This window comes from Poecilia latipinna, unplaced genomic scaffold (genome assembly GCF_001443285.1).
Source record: "Poecilia latipinna isolate Pla-1442-1.1 unplaced genomic scaffold, P_latipinna-1.0 Scaffold185, whole genome shotgun sequence".
In the NCBI taxonomy this organism is placed as follows: domain Eukaryota; kingdom Metazoa; phylum Chordata; class Actinopteri; order Cyprinodontiformes; family Poeciliidae; genus Poecilia; species Poecilia latipinna.
Window position 1 is genome coordinate 346328 of NW_015112801.1, and position 16714 is coordinate 363041.

At 41.3% G+C, this 16714-nt stretch overlaps 1 protein-coding gene across 5 annotated transcripts in view; it reads left to right on the top strand.

Moving 5' to 3' along the window:
- The window catches only part of igsf9bb (immunoglobulin superfamily, member 9Bb), an 88329-nt gene that overhangs the window by 35110 nt on the left and 36505 nt on the right, over positions 1 to 16714 (top strand). For all 5 annotated transcript variants that reach the window (XM_015030527.1, XM_015030522.1, XM_015030524.1 and 2 more), the window contains exons 3-7: positions 1462 to 1608; positions 6949 to 7100; positions 8337 to 8454; positions 11751 to 11892; positions 12880 to 13025. In XM_015030527.1, the coding sequence (XP_014886013.1) occupies positions 1462 to 1608; positions 6949 to 7100; positions 8337 to 8454; positions 11751 to 11892; positions 12880 to 13025 (705 nt within the window). The remainder of the gene's footprint in view (positions 1 to 1461; positions 1609 to 6948; positions 7101 to 8336; positions 8455 to 11750; positions 11893 to 12879; positions 13026 to 16714) is intronic.

The following is a 16714-nucleotide window of genomic DNA, read 5'->3' on the forward strand; positions in this document are numbered from 1 at the left end:
TTTTATTTTTTATTAAATTTGAACAATTATTAGGTATTTTAGCCAATTTTTAGTGAATTTACTTGGCCAACGGCTGAGTGTGTGCGATTACTCACCGATGCTTCAATGCTACACAACTACAGGGGATTTTTTCCAGATGTCAGCTAGTTAGAACAGAAGCTTTCTGAGATCTAATTTAAAAAAAAAAAACAGATTCACTATTTTTAATTATAAATTCTGTGATACTATTTTAACATTGTCTTACCAATTTCCAGGATTCTTCGTAGAATTTAACACAATCTTATAAGGGATTCACGGGACAACCGTCAGCTCTCAGCTCTTAAGGGAGTTGTTAGACGCAATCTGAGCTAAATCTCAGCGCTGCAGTTAAAACATATTCGTTTTTTTTTTTTTTACTTTATTACTTTTTAATCTCGTTGTAGAATAAGATATTAAATCAACATCTATTCATTTTTTACTGGGTGTGTTTTTAACACTGGGTTACATGTGACATCGACATTCTTCTTTTTGATTGGAAACTGCTAACACAGAAGTCTGATTCCAATTGTATCTAAATTAGCAGCATAATTGACAAAGCAAAAAAAACAGAAGAATACAAAAGTGGATTTCAGAAAAAAATCGGAATCTGACATAAACTGCCCCGGTGCCACACATACTGTATGTCCTTAGCTTTCTGCATTCCTTAAAATTAGGCCATAAAACACTAAAATAATCAAGTCTCGACATTCATGCATGTTTCTTAAATTGCCGCGAGAAACACCTTCCAATTGGGCAGTGAGGGGATTGATGCTGGAGCTCTGGCAGCCCTTTGTTTCGCCTTCGCTTCCATCTGTTTTGATCCAGTTGCCTGATTGCCTGGAGCCACTTGGTAACCCCAGTCTCAGCTTTTGATCTGTGATCTGTAATGGTGGAATCCAGCTACTCCTGACTCTACTTACCAACTCCAAAGCTAATATCTGTCCTGATGGATTGTGAGTAACCCCAGGGGTTACCATCCATCTTAAGCACGTTGTCATGTTGGCTTCTCCCCATCCCTCTGAGGGAGTAACGACCTGTCCTTGCCTGAGTGCGTCTGTTAAAATAGAGCACCACACTCATGGAAAACAGGGCATCTCAGGGATACTTAAATGATAGATTGCTCTGAGTATCCAACTGCAGCTTTGATGTCTGATGTTTACACTCTAAAGTGTCCTTAGAAACCGGCTTTATGTGTTATGATGTTTCAATAAGACACTGAGACTTTACTCTGTGATCCCTGCATATTTATATCCAAATGTTAATTCAGTTTTTGCCTGGTACTTTGCGTCCCTCATCTCTATAAATAGACCTCGTCTGTTCATCCGTCCATTCATTTCCCTTAACTTCTTTGACTATCTTCTGTAATCCCCCCCTCCCCCCCAACTGTTCGTGCTTCACCGTTTCCCTCTCCGTTGACACCTGATCTCCCTTTGTTTCGTCCAGGTCGGGCCATTCTGCACGGCAAGTCGTCCCTGCAGATAGAGAACGTGCGTTCAGACGACCAGGGCTGGTACGAGTGTAAAGTGCTCATGCTGGAGCAGCAGTATGATACCTTCCACAACGGCAGCTGGGTGCATCTGACTGTAAACGGTAGGAAACATCGGGCATCATCCAGCTGTTCAGTCTGAAGATGTGGGACGCTTTGATATTTAAGAACCCAATACCTTACTGGTTGCTCCTACTCTCTCCCTCCCCAAGATAACATATCTCACATGAAACAGAAAACAAAGTAGCACTCCATGTGCAATGTACACACATAGCTATACACATACAGAACAATGCCGTTAGAGTTGTACTCCTCATACTTCAATCAGAACTAAATATCCATCCCCTCATTTGCCAGCTTTAAGCCTCCATCATCCTCTAGTCAGGCGCACTAGGACACTTGTTACTGTGGTAACACACACTTTGTCTTATCCTGTATGCGTTACTAGTGCCTACCCCTGGGGTCGTGGCACATTAACTCAGTTTCCTCAGAGTTTCTCTCTTCCCTGCATCCCTTCGACTCACCTCTGCTGCTCTCTGTTCTGCGTGAAGCCTCGTGTTTCCTCTGCCTCTTTCTACTTCGTGTCGTTTCTCCTGTGCCCTTCAGCGTTCTGTCACTAAACCAGACATGACCTACGGCGCTCTAGTCTCATGACATCAGCCTGTGGTGTTACTACACCAAAAACCACTGAGATCAGCTCATGCTTTACAGGCCTGTCACAATACAAATTTAAATGGACGATAGATTGTCCCATAATTTATTGTGATAGAGTTTATAAATCTGAAGTTTTGGGATTCATTGCAATAAACAATAATTTTGTTTTGAGATCATTTTCAGTTAACGTAATGAATGTATACCTAGGCCTGTCACGGCGATACATTTTATTGGATGACAAATTGTTCCAGAAGTTATTGCAATAAGCAAACTATTGTTGATTTTAAGCAATTTTAAAATAATATATTGATAATCGCAAAACAGTGTAAGTTTGCCATTAAAGACTAAAAGATGTTGTACAGAACATCCCAATCTTGAACTGAAAGACATTTTAAAGATCCAAAATAAAACACAACTAAAAACAAACAAAAAAAAGGAAATAAAAATCATACACAACTGAATCGAATGGATTCTAAACAAAATTGCCCTTCAAAAATATTACTCATCAGAAAAGTAATTATTGAGCTCATTTTGATTTATTATGCCAATAATTGAATAATTGCTTGACGCGACAGGCTCAATGCTTTGTGAGCAGCCAACATGCAAACACATCTATTATTAGTCTGGCTAAAGATGTATTCTTTACTACATGTTCTGACAGATATATGATTTTAAATTTAGGACAATCTTATTCCTGAGAATAGCTTAGTGTTTATATGGTGTCAATACAACACAACCAGTCAGAACCTCAGAGCACACATCCTCCCTCAGTGGTAACTCTCCTCAAAGCTCTGCTGGCACCAGGAAAACCGTCTGCATCACCTGGGAAACGGCATCACCGATTTGTTTAAGCTTTCCTTCTCTTTCCACGTCACAAAAACATGGAAAGTTCTTCTTATGAGTTCTGCCGATAAGTTCTTAAATGCTAAGGGTTCTGCACTTCTATTTATAGTTGCTCGCCTGCAATCCACATTTCCCCATCATTGTCAAACATCAGAGCTTGTCCGTGATTACACCCAGCACTTAATCTGTCAGCCTCGTTGTCACTGAAGAGTAAGTGCTGCATATAGATTTCTGTTTAGATGAAAATAGATTAAAGCTTGTGCTTCTCCTCGTCAAACTGACACCTCTTCTTCTTCTTCACGGCCGTCACATCCCCTCCAGACTCAGTTACCGCTGGTTGGACTTCGCGTGGTGCTGCCTAATAATGTTGATCCCGGTTCTTTTCCTAACCTGATCTGGCAGCTAGTTACGATCAGTTGTTCAAGTTGTTTTCCCAAATTGAATCTTGCCTTTCAAAAGGAGTACGACTCTGCTTCAAAACGTTGGTGTCTCACTTTATATGCTAACTGAAATTAAAACGTTTTCACGTTTTAAAACTTACAGAAAGTAAGTGAAAGAAAACTGGGATTTTTTTTTGTTGGTTTTTTTGCATGATGTCTAGTTTGGTTTCTGTTAACCTCATTGGATCTTCACTCCAAATAGAATAACAACATTCAGAAGCCTGGAGTTATGAGTGTGATTTCCACTGTGTTTTAGCCATATTTCTGGCTAACACACTTTCTGTGTTAGGCGTCCATAGACCCTGGAGAGACTCGGTCAGCCAAAATAATAATTGTAATGAAAAAAACAACAACAATGTTCGAATCAGAGAACTATATTTATGATGCAAAAGAAAAATATTTCTGTGATTTTAGTCCAAATTTAATTACCGTTTTTTTCTGACTATAAGCCGCTACTTTTTTCCTACACTTTGAACCAAGCGGCTTTTCTGGTGATTTTTCTCCAACCACCAGGGGGCGCTTTAGCAGGAAGTGAGTCATTGGAAGTCAAAATTGGAAATCAAAGAAGAAAGCGCTAATTTTCTTGTAGAACAAATGTATGCTAGCAGCAGGTACGACTGAGAAATTTCTTCAAGCTCGTATGATGCAGCTTTTAAGTTGAAGGCTATCGATCTGGCAGTATAGGAGGGAAATAGAGCCGCTGAACGTAAGCTTGGCGTGAACAATCCATGGTTCGGCGTTGGAGACGGAGGGCTGCGTCAATTATCAACGGTGCCAAATGAGCCGCGTCCCTCCGCTTGAGAGCGGCGGTTTATCAGCGGCTTATATATGTACTTTCCAGTGTTTTTTTTATTTGTTGGTGCGGCTTGTAGTAAGGTGCGCTCTATAGTCTGGAAAATACGGTAATAAAAAAGAAAAAGAAAAAATGCATCTAAATTAACAGTCATGCTAATGTTCATGCTAATGAATTTAATACTTATGTACATCTCATCAGTGTGTTGGCTGTTGTATATGTTGTGTCCAAGTTTTTATGAACTTCTATCGAGTTCATATTTAAGGTTACATTATGCATTTGTGCTACATTGTTATGTTATCCACACTTTAATGAACACCCATCTTCATTTTGCAATTTACAGTTTCCAATACGATACATGTTTTATTATTACGTTTTGATCTGGTTCCTCTGTTAGACATTGCAGGGTCACATGCAGTTTGCTGTGACACAATGTGAAGCCTGGAATTAGAGCTCTGCCCCGGCTCATGGCAGCGCATGGAATATCATGTTAGCATATGAGAAGCTATGGGATTATGCTTGTAAGAAGATTAGCTTTAGACCTAAATTGATTAGTCTGAGATTTGAATGTTGGTTTAATTTATGTTTGAGTTACAGATGATATCATCATGTAAATGCAGATGGAGCAGAGTTGAACTGGGGTAAAACAGAGAGATTAAATATGTTTAACTGTTTTTGGCTCGGACGATAGCTCGCTAGTTATGAATAATCGCCCCTGTTTATAATCCCAGGTATCCTGAGCAGACCAGAGGATCTAGTAAAAGGGTTTTACAAAACCTCTGCCGCTCTATAAAAAACACTGTCTTTTACAGAAATATTAGAAGTTTACATTCAGTATCACAAAAAGACATCCAGTTTTGATAAATGTCTTTAATACACAACTTTTTTTTTCCCTAAGAAAAAAACCATGCCATGTCCTTGAAGAATATAACACTCCAGGCTCACATCTTTATTTCAAAATGTCTTCCATAAAGTCCATCTACAGATACTTCATGTGGGTCGGCTGTGAAACAAAGGATGGATATCTGGAAAGCTGTGGTGGAGGATCTGTGAGGATCTGTGATGCTTTAACCCGTTTCTTTAACCCCAAGCTTGGGGAAGCTTGTTAAAATGCATAACATCATAGACTCTGTAAAATACCAGGACATCTTTAATAAAAATCCTGTGCATCCCACCATAAAACAGAACATGTGTTGCAGTATGATAATAAACCAGAACATGCAGCCAAATCAACATAAATGGTTCACCAGATACTTCCATGGCAAACTCAAGTCTCCGGTCCTCAATGTTGTAGAGAACCTGTGTCCTGGTGTAGCACACAGGTTCTATAAAAACTAAATATATCTATATTTCTTTCCCCTATATTTCTGTCCCACTTTGTGTTGTCTGTGAATGCACCTTGAGTTATGTGCTCACAGAGTAGCTGCATCCGTCATGGAAGTTACACGTTTACCTTTGACCAGTTGTGGCCACTGAGCAAAGATACACTGACTTTCTCAATCAGATGACTAGAAGAAGGAGACAATCGACACAGAGGGACGTTTTCATCTGTTTCAGCGTAAAATGATCTTGGAATTGACCGAGTGGGCTTGGGTGACCTTGGATTAACTCTGACAAACTTGGATTAAGTCAAACCTTGTCGAACAGTCTGGTGAGATCTGGGATGATGGAATCCCAGCCTACAACTGAACTTGTCCTACACACTAAACTCGTCTCACTAAATTAGGTTTGCCCACACCTGAAACAGTAGTTAGTTTTCAGACCACGATTTCTCATATGGACTCTTAAAAACTCTGTGAACGTTTTAAACTGTACAAACTCATATTTGGGGCCTGTGTTGTGTTGCAGACGCGGCTCATTTGGCACTGCTGATAAATGACTTTTTGTTCTTTTTCTCTGACTTAGAGCAGAGCGCTTAGTACCCCTCCCTGCTCTAACCCTCTGAAAAGTTATAGAAGACCATGTTCTGTCCTGTTGGTAAATGACGATCACACAAGGTATTAACATCAGGGATGATATCCAGCTGAATAAAATCCACCTGAAAGGCTGGACTTCTCTTAAGATCTTTGTGAAATTACATTACTGCAGCAGAAGCCTTGGCAGACGAGTACACATAAACCAGAGAACCAAAATGAATTGTTTCAAATATATTTAATAAAACTATTCAAACCGTGAATTGTCTCAAATATGAAAGAGTCTCGACTCTTAACTTGATCCTTTGTGGGAGAGCCTCTGTCAGCATTTGAGCTTAAAGTCTTTGTAGTAAGCCCTGCAGTTGGATGTGGGCAGCTCATCCCATTCTTACTGGCAGAAGCTCTGAAGCTCTTTCAGGCTTGAAGGGAAGCATCTGTTCTTTGCCGTCTACAGATCTGGGCTCCTTAAATTACAGGAACAAACTTTAATGGCTTTCATTTCATGCAGAAGACAAACGCAGTGCAGTAAAAGTATATGTGGTTTAAAAAAAATATTGGAAACATTTTTTCATTTTTCTTTTGTCTGTGTGCTACTCTGTACTAAGGTTTGTGGTCAAATGGTAAAAACCTAAGAGGTGTTGGTACTTCTGTCATCAATCACACTTATCAGAGGTCTTCAAAAGCGTTTAAACCGACATGAAGACAAAATATACATAGATCCTGCATTATGTTAGTCATGTAAGAATGGTCCCTACTGGTACCTCATGTAGTTCATGTCCTTCTTGTCCCGTGTCTCCTCAGCCCCTCCCACATTCACAGACACACCACCTCAGTATGTCGAGGCCAAGGAACGGGGGAGCATCACGTTGAGCTGCACGGCGTTCGGCAACCCAAAACCCTCTGTCAGCTGGCTGCGAGAAGGCAGTCGTCTGATCAGCAGTGCCAAGTACAAGGTAGATGTTGCGTTCCATCTATCCACCAGGGATGTGGGCTTGTTTTTAGGACGGAAATAAAATTGTTACTGTTAACAGGATAGACCGAATGACATGGAAACACGTGCCAATGCCACATATTTACCAGTGGAAGTTGTTGCCTTCACATAATGGTACTAATGAAAGAAAGATATGCCATTCCAAGAGTATGCAGCAGTTACGTCAAAGTCCTCTATGGCCAGGAAGTCATAAAAGACATCCGGGTCATAAAGAAACCAGGTGCTGGCTGCATTAGACACAATTTTAGAAAACTGATTGGTCGAATCAAGAGTCATGCACACAAACTCTATGACTAAGTAGGTTTTTCTTCAGGGAGACTCGGGGCTGAGAAGGTTTGAGTTGGAGCCCATACCATGGAGGAGATGACGGTGAGGTTTCAATCAAGAAGAAGAGAAATAAGAGAGGAAGTCACGCACCAGGTCTTGAGGTGGAAATCAAACCCAGAACTACAGCCTCTGTGTGCCGGTTCTACAGCTGCATTAAGCGACGCCCTGACAGATTATGGTTATTACTGAGGATCCAGGATAATGCTTAAAGACCTGATCAGAGAGCGCTGTAACGCAGACAGACACTGGGTGGTTTATTTGACCTCTGGTGTTGGACAGAATCTTGTTTCAGCAGGGATCAGGAGTTCTTCTGCAAGGGAACAGAGAAGTCAATCCTCCTGGGATGAAGGTCTGCGGACAGGAAGTCCTGTTGTGTGCGCCGCCGCAAAACGACATGTCGCAAGCTACTGATGTTAGGGAAAAACACACATGCATCGAAGAGAAATAATCATTAAATATCATTAAATAATCATTTAATGATCAAATTTTTATGTTTTTGTTTGACTTTACTCTGATTACACCACATATATTCAATATATTCCCTGCATCTATTTTATCTTTAGGCTTTATAAACCACTTTAGTGCCTCCTTTAGAGTTGGCAGCGGTGAACGGGAATTTTATTTTGTCTCTTCTGTAAATAAAAAAATCACAGCTCAAAAGTTTTGATGTGTGAGAGAGGTGAGACGTGTAGATTAAGAGTTTATTGCTTGTTTTATAATTGATAACTGAATGATGTTTTCATGATGTAAAGCACCTTAAACTGCCATGTTGCTGAAATGTGCTACACAAACAAACTTGACTTGACTTAAGCCAGGTTACTCCATAGCAATGACCTGTTTCTGAAAGCTGAACATTGTTTAACGCTTTTAGGTGTCTGATGGGAATTTGACGGTGCTATCCATCACCCGGGAAGATCGCGGGGCCTACATGTGCCGAGCCTTCAGCCCCCAGGGAGAGGCCATTCACACAACAAGGCTGCTAGTCCAAGGTTGGTGCATCCTGGTTTTCCAAATTCCATCGCTCCTGTGTATTTCTTTTCTTCATTTAAACACAGACAAAACGAGAAGCTGTCCACACTGTGTTACCTTGCACCAAGGGAGTCATGGGCTTGAATCCCATGCTGGTGTTTGTATGTTTTTCCATGTGGATGTGGGATTTTTCCCTCTGGGCACTCAGGATTCCTTCCTCAGTTCACAATAGCTTGTAATCATGTTTTCTCTGTATTTATAGTAGGGCTGAAACAATTAATCGGAGTAATCGTGACGACTACGTTATTGAATGTTTGTCTGCAAATTTAGTTTTTGATTAATCTTTCTCTGGACTATATAGACTCAGAAAAGGCCAATATACTCAGAGCAATAAATAAGCCAAAAAATGTACAACAAGAGAGCCTTAAACAGTACTTGTGTGCGTCGTACTGTATAGATTTGGAGTCCACAAAGAGATTGTTATGGACATAAACATCATTGTTACGATAAGATTTGCTGCACAGTGCCTGGGGGTCGGGTCACAGTTCACGACCGTCCTGTATAATTTCTGGGAAACGCGGATTAATAGACGGCCTCCTGAAAAGCCAGCGAGCAGCAGATCAGCAGACGCCACAGTGCCAACAAATCTTCAGGACTCGGCTTGTTCCAAATAGGCCGGGTTGGCACTGACACACAGGCACACACTGGCAGCCGTCACCAGCAACATTACCACCAGGCTCACATAGTCCTGGTTGTCCTTCAGACTCGCTGGCAGATGGAAACACTCTGCATGTTCAAGTATCAAACTGCACGCTGCTAATCAGTGCTAGCATATGGGAAAGACACTTTATAGCAGCAACATTGGCTCGCTGTGTGTGTTTGTGTGTCCCTGTGTGAAGCTAAATTCTAACAAATTACACATTTGTTAACAGAAGTCCTGTGTTTTCTTTTTTTTTGTTTTTGTTTGTTTGTTTCATTTCCAGCGGGGTATTTGGAGCCAGTCTGAAGCAATAATAAAATGATACAACTCAGCAGTAAACCGATTTCAATTGTATCGTCATGGTTTTTGTTGCTGTTTTTTTTTTTTTTTTTAAACACAAATGCATTCACTCACAGAAGAGTTTCTATGTGGCGTGTTTTGAAAATCATCAGGAAACTTTGCACACACCACCTCTGTTTTAGTAAGTCATTTTTAACAGGATGTATATTTTCATCTCTAATCACTCTTTGAAGATTTAATATGCAGAAGGAGGCAAGCAACAGATTGATAGTAAAATAACTATATATGTATCAAACCTGAAGTGTATATATATATATATATATATATATATATATATATATATATGTGTGTGTGTGTGTGTGTGTGTTAAATAATCCTCTGCTATTCATTTTTGTTCCCCACGACTACACTGGCACAACCACATGTAGATTTATTCTAATTACTGTATCTGTTTCCTCTTAGCAGCATGCATCATCATCATCTCTCCAAATGCCATATAATTCTCTCAATGTATTTTTTTGTGTGCTAGAAATAATTAATTCAGAAACAGATCTTAGCTCCTCACCCATTCATGGCTTTTAAGAGTTTGTCTTTTTCTAAATCAGTTTACTGAGTATAATTTGGCTCGTCCAGCCGTTTGTCCAAATCTGTTTCTACATGTAGTGACGCATCACAGCCAATGTCACCTTAAAGCATTTTGCAAGACAAACAGTTCAATAATATATTATCTTCCTCTCTGCATTTTAGCAGAATGTAGACATGGATCATTGCAATAGAAATGATCCATGACATTGGGACATGAGGGACTAAAATCAGGCTTTACTTGGTCTAAATATCCACGACTCCTTTAAGTAGTAAACTGATCGGGACAAAACAACTTGTGGCAGGAGAAAAGTGGAAGTGAACCCATAACTGTCAGTTTGCAAAATGAATGTTAAGTTGTATTTTTTATTATTTATTCAACCTGGATTCATCTTATATATTAAAGACACACATAATTTTATTATTTAAGAAGATTTTATTCCCAAAATTCGACAGCTTAGCAAACTGAGAAAACCCCAAAAAGATTAAGATGATTAAAATCCAGACAAGAAGATGACAAGAAGCTCCCACTGTAATCCCTCTTCTCTGTCAAATCCGCCTTATCATGATATTCCTCTTATGTTGCTTTTAGCCCCATCATAAATATATGACAATCTCCATCTATTATTTGAGGTGATTTTATGCAGATATGATTATAGTAAGCTTTCCTAGTCTCTGAAATGTTTTGGATTGTTATCCTGTGGGACATTTTCCATCTCCAGTTTCAGTCATGCAGTTTATACTTCACTGAAGTGAGAGGTGTTTCTCTGCTCCACCAGATCTGCTGTTCTTTACAGAAAGTAAGAGTTTGAATCCTTAACAAACAAATGTCTGCCTTGCTTTTGGTGGAGTTAGAAAATGTGATGTCTGGTATTAAATATCTGAACAAAAGCAGGGCCGTAGAAATCATGTTTTTCCTCTCAGACTCACAGACAGTTATTATGCAATTTTTCTTAAAAATCTTTATTATATTTTTCCCAATCTTTCAGATGCTCATTTTCCCGGTTATGAGAAATTCAACAGTCCTCTCCAAGCAGACAGAGCATCACCCAGTTTCTGTTTGTCTGCTGTGGTTTTCTTAGTGCAAATGAGGACACGGCGCTGCCTCCATCATCTCTGTGACATGCTGTTTTCCATGGGGTGACATTGGAAACCTTATACTGTCAAAAATTAACAACAATAACTTCTGTTATTTAGCTTAAGAGAAAAAATTGGGGGTTAATTTTTCAAAGTCATATTTTCACCATGATGTTCATTAATTTATTAAAGTCACTACTTTAACTATTCAGTTAGCATGCTAAATATTTAGTTAGCAAACAAAAATATTTAGCATCAAACTAAATGTCTAGTGAAAATAACTTTTTTTTTGATTCTGCTGAAGGTCTCACTCTGAAGGAAACATCAGACCTTTTAAAGAATATTTTAAGTTTAAACAGGTTTTTATGTCTCTGGACTTTCTTTGGCTTAGTTTGAACTGATACTGAAAATGACTAATGTCGAGTCTTTTTTACTCTGCGACAAAGAGTGTCGTTGTCAAGGCGACCTTAGTATAATCTGGACTGGGGTTTTCAGTTTTTAATTTAGCTAAAAGTCCACACTGGTTACCAGTCGACTCCTCTGCATATCTTTAATTTAAATATTTAGTTGCCGTTGTTGTGCGACACGTTAAGACGCTTACTTAAACGAGCTTAAAGCCGTCCTGTATGTGCTCCACTGTGTGTGTGTTCCCACCAGGCCCTCCGTTTATTATCTCACCACCAGAGAACATAACAGTGAACATCTCGCAGGATGCCTTCTTCACCTGCCAGGCGGAGGCCTATCCTCGCAACTTGACGTACACCTGGTTCTGGGAGGAGGACAACGTCTTCTTCAAGAAGTAAAGTTATGATCATGTTTGTTATCGTTTGCTGATTAACAAGTCTCTTTTGCACCCGTACTCTACAGTTACTGCAGATGACTGTATATGCATGCCTTAATTGTACAATCCCATGCAAAGCTTTTTTTTCTATCTTCCAGCTAATTCGCTGCGAGTCAGAGAGGTGCAGCACCGTTACAACACTTAGACACGTGGACCAAAAAGCCCACAGTGGCTCCTAAAATAACTTGAAACTGTCAAAAGTAAGAATAAATTCACAAAACCCCTAGAAAGTAAAACAAAAATGAATCCCAGCCAGTGATTTTCAGTTGCTTGAGATGTCCGTCTATGACGTTAACGACTCTCTCCCCCCAGTTTACGGCTCACACACGTGGTGGTTTAGTATATTCCGATGGTGGTTAAAGCTCTCAGAGTGAAATACTGCGTACAGTGAAATCTTTGGTGCCGGGATCAATAAATGTATCTGCTGTTTGCTGGAATTATGTTTTTGCTGTAGGGTAGAAACTTAATAAGTTGAGGGAATATGAGTTGCTGTGATTTTCGGTCACATTTGAAGCCAGTTGATGTGTCGAGTTCCCAACATCCAGCCGCTCCGCTTTGATTTTTTAAACCGAGCTCCGTGACAAGCGTCTTTTATGACCGAGTCCGAACGCCAAAATGAACCAAAAGTGACAAAACTGGATAAATGTGTTATCGTTTTTACAACGGTCTCACTTTATACACAAATGACAAGAGAATGAATGTATGTGCTAATATATTTTCTTCAGTAAATGACACAAAAAATGTCTTAAAGGTTATGAAACATACTGCCAGGCGGGAGCTTCAGTCTAGAGGACGGTTGCCTCTAAATGTTGCTCTCTTTGTAAAATATTACTTGAGTAGAAGTGGTTCATTAGCATGCCACTTCCAGGCAGCTGGTGGTTAAATTCAACAGACTTGCTGTGACTTACTGAATTTAGATCCCAGTGCCTCTCTTCATATCCACAGTGACCTCAAGCGGAGAGTCAGTATTCTCATTGATGGCTCCCTCATCATTGTGCAAGTCAAGCCGGAGGACACTGGGAAATACACCTGTTCTCCCAGCAACAGCCTAGGCACACCGCCGTCTGCCTCTGCCTACCTAGCAGTGCAATGTAAGTCGACATTTAACAATTTTATCCTCCGTTTTGTTTTCAGGATGAAGATTTTACTGCAGATCTTCTTCATAGTTGTGCTTCTGAAATGTTATTTAGCACTTCTAATGGATTCCTCTGATTGTTTGCTAAATTGGCCTCATGCGCATTATAACTGTGTCCCACTGAAAATGCATTGGCTTCCAACGTGTTTAAGTGGGTTTTCACATCTGATATGCAGACTTGGTTTGATTGGGGACCAAGCTTGCGATATTTGCTACATTTTCAGCTGGTGCGTCTCGCTCTCACACTGCACCGTGTCAAACTAGCCTTTGAAAAATCTGTTCACCCCTTTGCCTGCGATGGCCACTGAGAGAAGTAGTTTCAGCAGAAACCTCTGAAGGAGACACTTAGTGCAACTTCCTTCTTCACAAAAACGGAGTGGCGTCAGATTTTAGAGATTCTAGGATTTCTCGCTTTTTCTTTGCTAAAAGACCACGAGCCACTCTTCCCGCTAGCGCCAGACACAGGCGTTTGTTTTGGTTGCACGTACCCAGAATGCCCTGCGCTGTTGTCTGCCTTCTGCTTTAGGAGCGGTCTCCGGTCTGCTTGCCGTTCACACGTGCATTCGACCCACTCCAGAGCTCTCTTCAAGCTCTGGAGAGGTCTAAAAACCAAAGGCCTTGGTTTTTAGATCGACCAGAGTTTGCTTTTTTGTGGTCCAAATTGAAGTTTGAATACACATTCGCCTCCCCAAGCGAACAAGACTTTCTAGGCAAATGAGCTAGAATTGGATCAAAAGGAGGTTTCTTAAAGTTACTGACTTACAGTGAATTTCCTGGTTTATGTGTGTGTGGTTGTTTTGTCAGAGAATGAGAGACACCAACCGCTAGAGTGAAACAAACCTTGCAACTTTCGGGGAGGTTGCTGATTATTTTTTCGCAGCCGAAGCAGCGGTGCTGCGATCCGACCGGATAGAGTTTGAATATCAGGTTGCGAATCTTGGCTCCAGTTTCTTGGTTGTTTTTTAAACACAGCAAATGTTTCTGCTGCTTTTGTCAAACACATGTATACCGACAGCAGTAATTAGCTCGACAGACACCCGAGTTTGTTCCTTTTTCTCCGCTGATTGATTCTTTGCAATTGGGTGGCAGGCAGGTCATTCAATCTATTGAGTTGGGTGGGCCTGGATTTTAGATATAAAACCTGCATAAATGGATGGATTCTAGCAGACAGTTGTAATGTTTAGACTCTGGATGAGGAGAATCACCTCCACTTCCCATCACCTGAATATTCATAAAGATAAGATGACAGAGTATTCCTCCATGTGTGTTTGGTTTAAACTAGACCCTGCTGTAGATCACTCCCAACAAACTGTTTCCTTCAGGTGTAAGACGAGTTTCTGGACCATTGAACCACTTGGTTCTCTCTAGCAGGCTGACACTCGCTTCCTTCTCCCAGTCAAACACCTGTTTTCTCTCATAAACACTTTTCCATTTTTTTTTTGCTCTCCTCCCTCTCTCCTCTGCCTCTCATTCCAATAGATCATTTCTATATTTCTTATTTGTACTCGTTTATGTACATTTGTATGCTCACTGGCATGTTACCGCTCCCTCTCTCTGGATTGCTGCCTCCTCATTTCTGAGCTGGAGCGCTCCAGCGGTTCAGCAGTCACTCGGCAGTCGCCTCCAGCCTGTGTAAATCTGTCGCCTGTAGAAAAAGCTCGTGTCGGGTGTTCAGAGCAGACGGGGAGAGGCAGGAGGGAGACCCGGGTCCTCGTCGATAGGTGGTCGCCGTGACGCTAGTTAAAGCGGCAGATCTTTATCATTTCTCCTGTGCCCCCCATCTCCATGGATGGCTGTGTATGTCTGTGTTTCTGTGTGTGTGTGTGTGTGTGTGTGTGTGGGTGTGTGTGAACAGAGGTAGGCAACACCAGTCAGGAGAGGGAGGGGAGGAGTGAGGAGAAAGGGGGGATTACATCATTGCTGTAAGACTGGTGACTTTTCTCATCAGACTGCAGGGGGCTCTCTGATTCGTTCTGTCCTATTATTTCCTCTGATGTTCTTCTTTTCACTTTGCTCCCCTTCTGTCAGCCGTCAACGTTCTCCCTTCTCCTTCCTTTTCTCTTCCTGTCTTTTTCCTTGAAGGGCTGTGCCGGCGACTAACTTCCCCTCAGCGTCAGTGGGAACCGAGCGCGTCGTGAGCGATAGCGCTCTCTGAGTGCTATATTTAGAAACCCGGCTGATATTCTTGTCTGCGGTGCCGGTGGCGGCGGCGCTTCCTCTGGGCTCAGGACAGACGTGCTTGTAGATCCCGAGTTGTCCAAGCCGTCCAGCATTCCCGCCTCGCTCAGTCGCTTGCCCTGCTGCTCATTTTCTCTCCCTCGCGGGGCTTTTGTTCCCCCTGCTCCTCGGTGACAGCATCCCATCTCCAGCTCTCCTCCAGCGGCTCCGCTCTGCCTTACGTCATACAGTCACTTCTGTCTCTCACCTGTCCTGTTTCCCACGCTCAGCCTCACTTCTCCTCCCTCTATTGCTCTGCTGATAGTTCTCCCCTCCTCCACTCAGTCACCTCATCTTTCATGCTTATCACCCAGTGCATAATGGGAAGCTCTCCTCCCTGACCTTAGTAGGGCACCACAATGTGTTCTGCCCTATCCTCCAATTTCTGGATCAACTGAAACTTTTCCCTTTTTTGTCTATTCTTATTTAGAGAATAATGACCTCTTTATCCCCTCCCCTTGTCTGATTTTAAAAGGGTTTGATGACTGAATCAAACACCAGTTGAAAGAAGGTTTTTATGATGCAGAGGGGAAAGTAGAAGGTTTATTCACATGCCTTGCAGTGAAGGATAATTAGCATAATACATCTTTGTTCCAGTAAGTGCTGGGCTGTGTGTAGATGGCAAAAGAGGCTTTAAACCTCACCGTTAGAAAACTGCTGCTGCAAAAAGTGAAATCTTGGCATCGCCGAGTCATAGTATCAACCATTAGACGCAGTATGGGAGTGAAACCAGAAAATAAATCTTTTCTCGTCTGCATATGGGCTTCACAGTGGAGCAGTTTGCAGCAGTGTAGCTTTGCAGGACGCTCTTAGGTGTGAGTGTGTGTGTGTGTGTGTGTGTGTGTGTGTGTGTGCGTGCGTGCGTGCATGTGTGTGTTGTTGTTTGGCATGTGTCTCTGTTTTGACCTGTCCTGAGTGTGTCCCACCTCTAGCCCAGTGACTGCTGGAGGTGGCGTTGATAGGCGGATTGATGGATGTTCTGCATACCAAACACAAACATCTTTATGCTTTGGCTTAATTTTGCAGAGACTTTAACTGCGAATGTTTGATTTGACCAGATGAGACCAAAACTAAGTTCACACAGCAGGCAAATGTGACCCAGATCTGCCCATATGCGACCCATATTTGACTTTTATGGCTGTCTGAATGGATCAATTGGATAAAAAAAATAAATAAATAAAAAATCTGCTGTGTGCCACTTCCACATATGGTACTAAATCAGATACATGGTCATTTTGCATTTAATCCTACTTTTACGTCATTGTATCGAGGCGTGTGTCATAATCCTGCACCAGAAGAAGCCAGATACTATAAATCCACAAGTAAATGATGGCTGAAAATTATAAATATGATCCTAAGTGCATTACATCACAATGCCACCTCACTTGGTCTGAGTACACATCCAAACAGACTCCTGGATGCAGTCAG